This window comes from Myodes glareolus, chromosome 4 (assembly GCF_982192425.1).
Source record: "Myodes glareolus chromosome 4, mMyoGla1.1, whole genome shotgun sequence".
Classification (NCBI taxonomy): Eukaryota; Metazoa; Chordata; class Mammalia; order Rodentia; family Cricetidae; genus Myodes; species Myodes glareolus.
Window position 1 is genome coordinate 12,207,501 of NC_142029.1, and position 1,468 is coordinate 12,208,968.

The 1,468-nt window shown below is 45.8% G+C and overlaps 1 protein-coding gene across 15 annotated transcripts in view; it reads left to right on the forward strand.

Moving 5' to 3' along the window:
* The window catches only part of Arpp21 (cAMP regulated phosphoprotein 21), a 168,117-nt gene extending 167,277 nt beyond the window's left edge, over positions 1-840 (forward strand). For all 15 annotated transcript variants that reach the window (XM_048423573.3, XM_048423571.3, XM_048423572.3 and 12 more), the window contains one exon: positions 54-840. In XM_048423573.3, the coding sequence (XP_048279530.2) occupies positions 54-311 (258 nt within the window). In that variant the 3' untranslated portion in view covers positions 312-840. The remainder of the gene's footprint in view (positions 1-53) is intronic.
* Positions 841-1,468: the final 628 nt, after the last annotated feature.

Sequence of the window (1,468 nt, forward strand, 5' to 3'; positions counted from 1 at the left end):
TGGACACATCAAAGCAATCTTTCCACATAGACTTTTGCTTGTGTCTTACACAGGTGCCAATGACCCAAGGTTCTCAAGCTGTGCCCCAGCAGACATACCAACCGTCAATTATGCTGCCCAACCAGGCAGGCCAAGGGTCACTCCCAGCCACCGGAATGCCTGTATACTGTAACGTCACGCCGCCAACCCCTCAGAACAACCTAAGGTTGATGGGTCCACACTGCCCTTCCAGCACGGTTCCTGTCATGTCTGCGAGCTGCAGGACAAACTGTGCCAGCCTGAATAACGCGAGCTGGCAGGTCAAGTTCTGAGAGCTCGGGCTGCCTGCGGGCCACGTCGTCAGAGGGTAACTCACGGCCTTCACCGGCGGAGGAGACGCGCGAGCTACTGGCTGAGGACTTCCGTATTCACTCGACACTCTAACGACTGCTGCTGGTGTTCTGTACAAACTAATCAAAGACTAACACATACATTAGCTGGTTAATGGTGCATATCTCCGTCATGTCTGCTAGGTCTGCCTTTGTAGCTTAGCTAGTGACATGAACTCATCAAGGTAAGATTTTCTCCTACCACTGAATACCACTGTGTAGATTACAATATCCCTGATTCGGATTAGTTTTGTACTTTGTGTTGAGTTTGTGATGCTAAAAGTATTTAAAAATATATATAAACTAAATCACACTGTACCAAAGCTGTAATGGAAAAGAAGTGAGCTAAGGAATGGAAGGAATAATTTATATACATTATAGAGTTTTCTTTTTTAAATGGATATATATGGTATTGTAGTGTTTAATCCAAATAAAAGCTTATTTGACCTTGAGGAGGAAGGTCATGTTTTTACCACCAGTTTGTCTCGGCCTCTCTTTCAACATGTTATTTACTTGTTTGTTCATTGTTTTTATTAGCAGACACCAATTTTACAGGATGAGCTTCATCATAACGTTTTCAGACGTGTGGAATGTATTTTGGTCACATTGAACTTCAGTGTTTCCTCAGGCTCTCATGGCCTCCATCTTGTTACCCCTCCCTTTTCCAAATCTGCTCCCCTGAGTCCAAGGCACTTTTTGCTTGCTGGTTTGTTTTTGATGAATCAATGAGTTTCATGGGAGCGCCATACAAAAGCAAGGGTAGGGGGTTATTTACAGGAGCGTGCCCAGTCACCCACTTAGGGAAAAGTCTCTCATCTCCCACCAACCATTAACTGCCTATAAATCCTCGGGGGGGGGGTGTTTTATATGCCTCCCCTCCCATGATAGGATGTTGACAGGCCCCATTTTGTGCAGATAATCATAGCATCTGTGACCTCAGTTGTGCCTCTTGTTATGCCTGGAAGATAGTGTTCGGGACACTCCACCTCTTCCTGCAGCTCTTGGATTCTTCCACCCCACCCTCTACGGCATCCCCTGTGCTCTGAGTGGGATGGCAGAGAAGTTTCACTTAGGACTGAACATTCCATATCAGCTTGTGT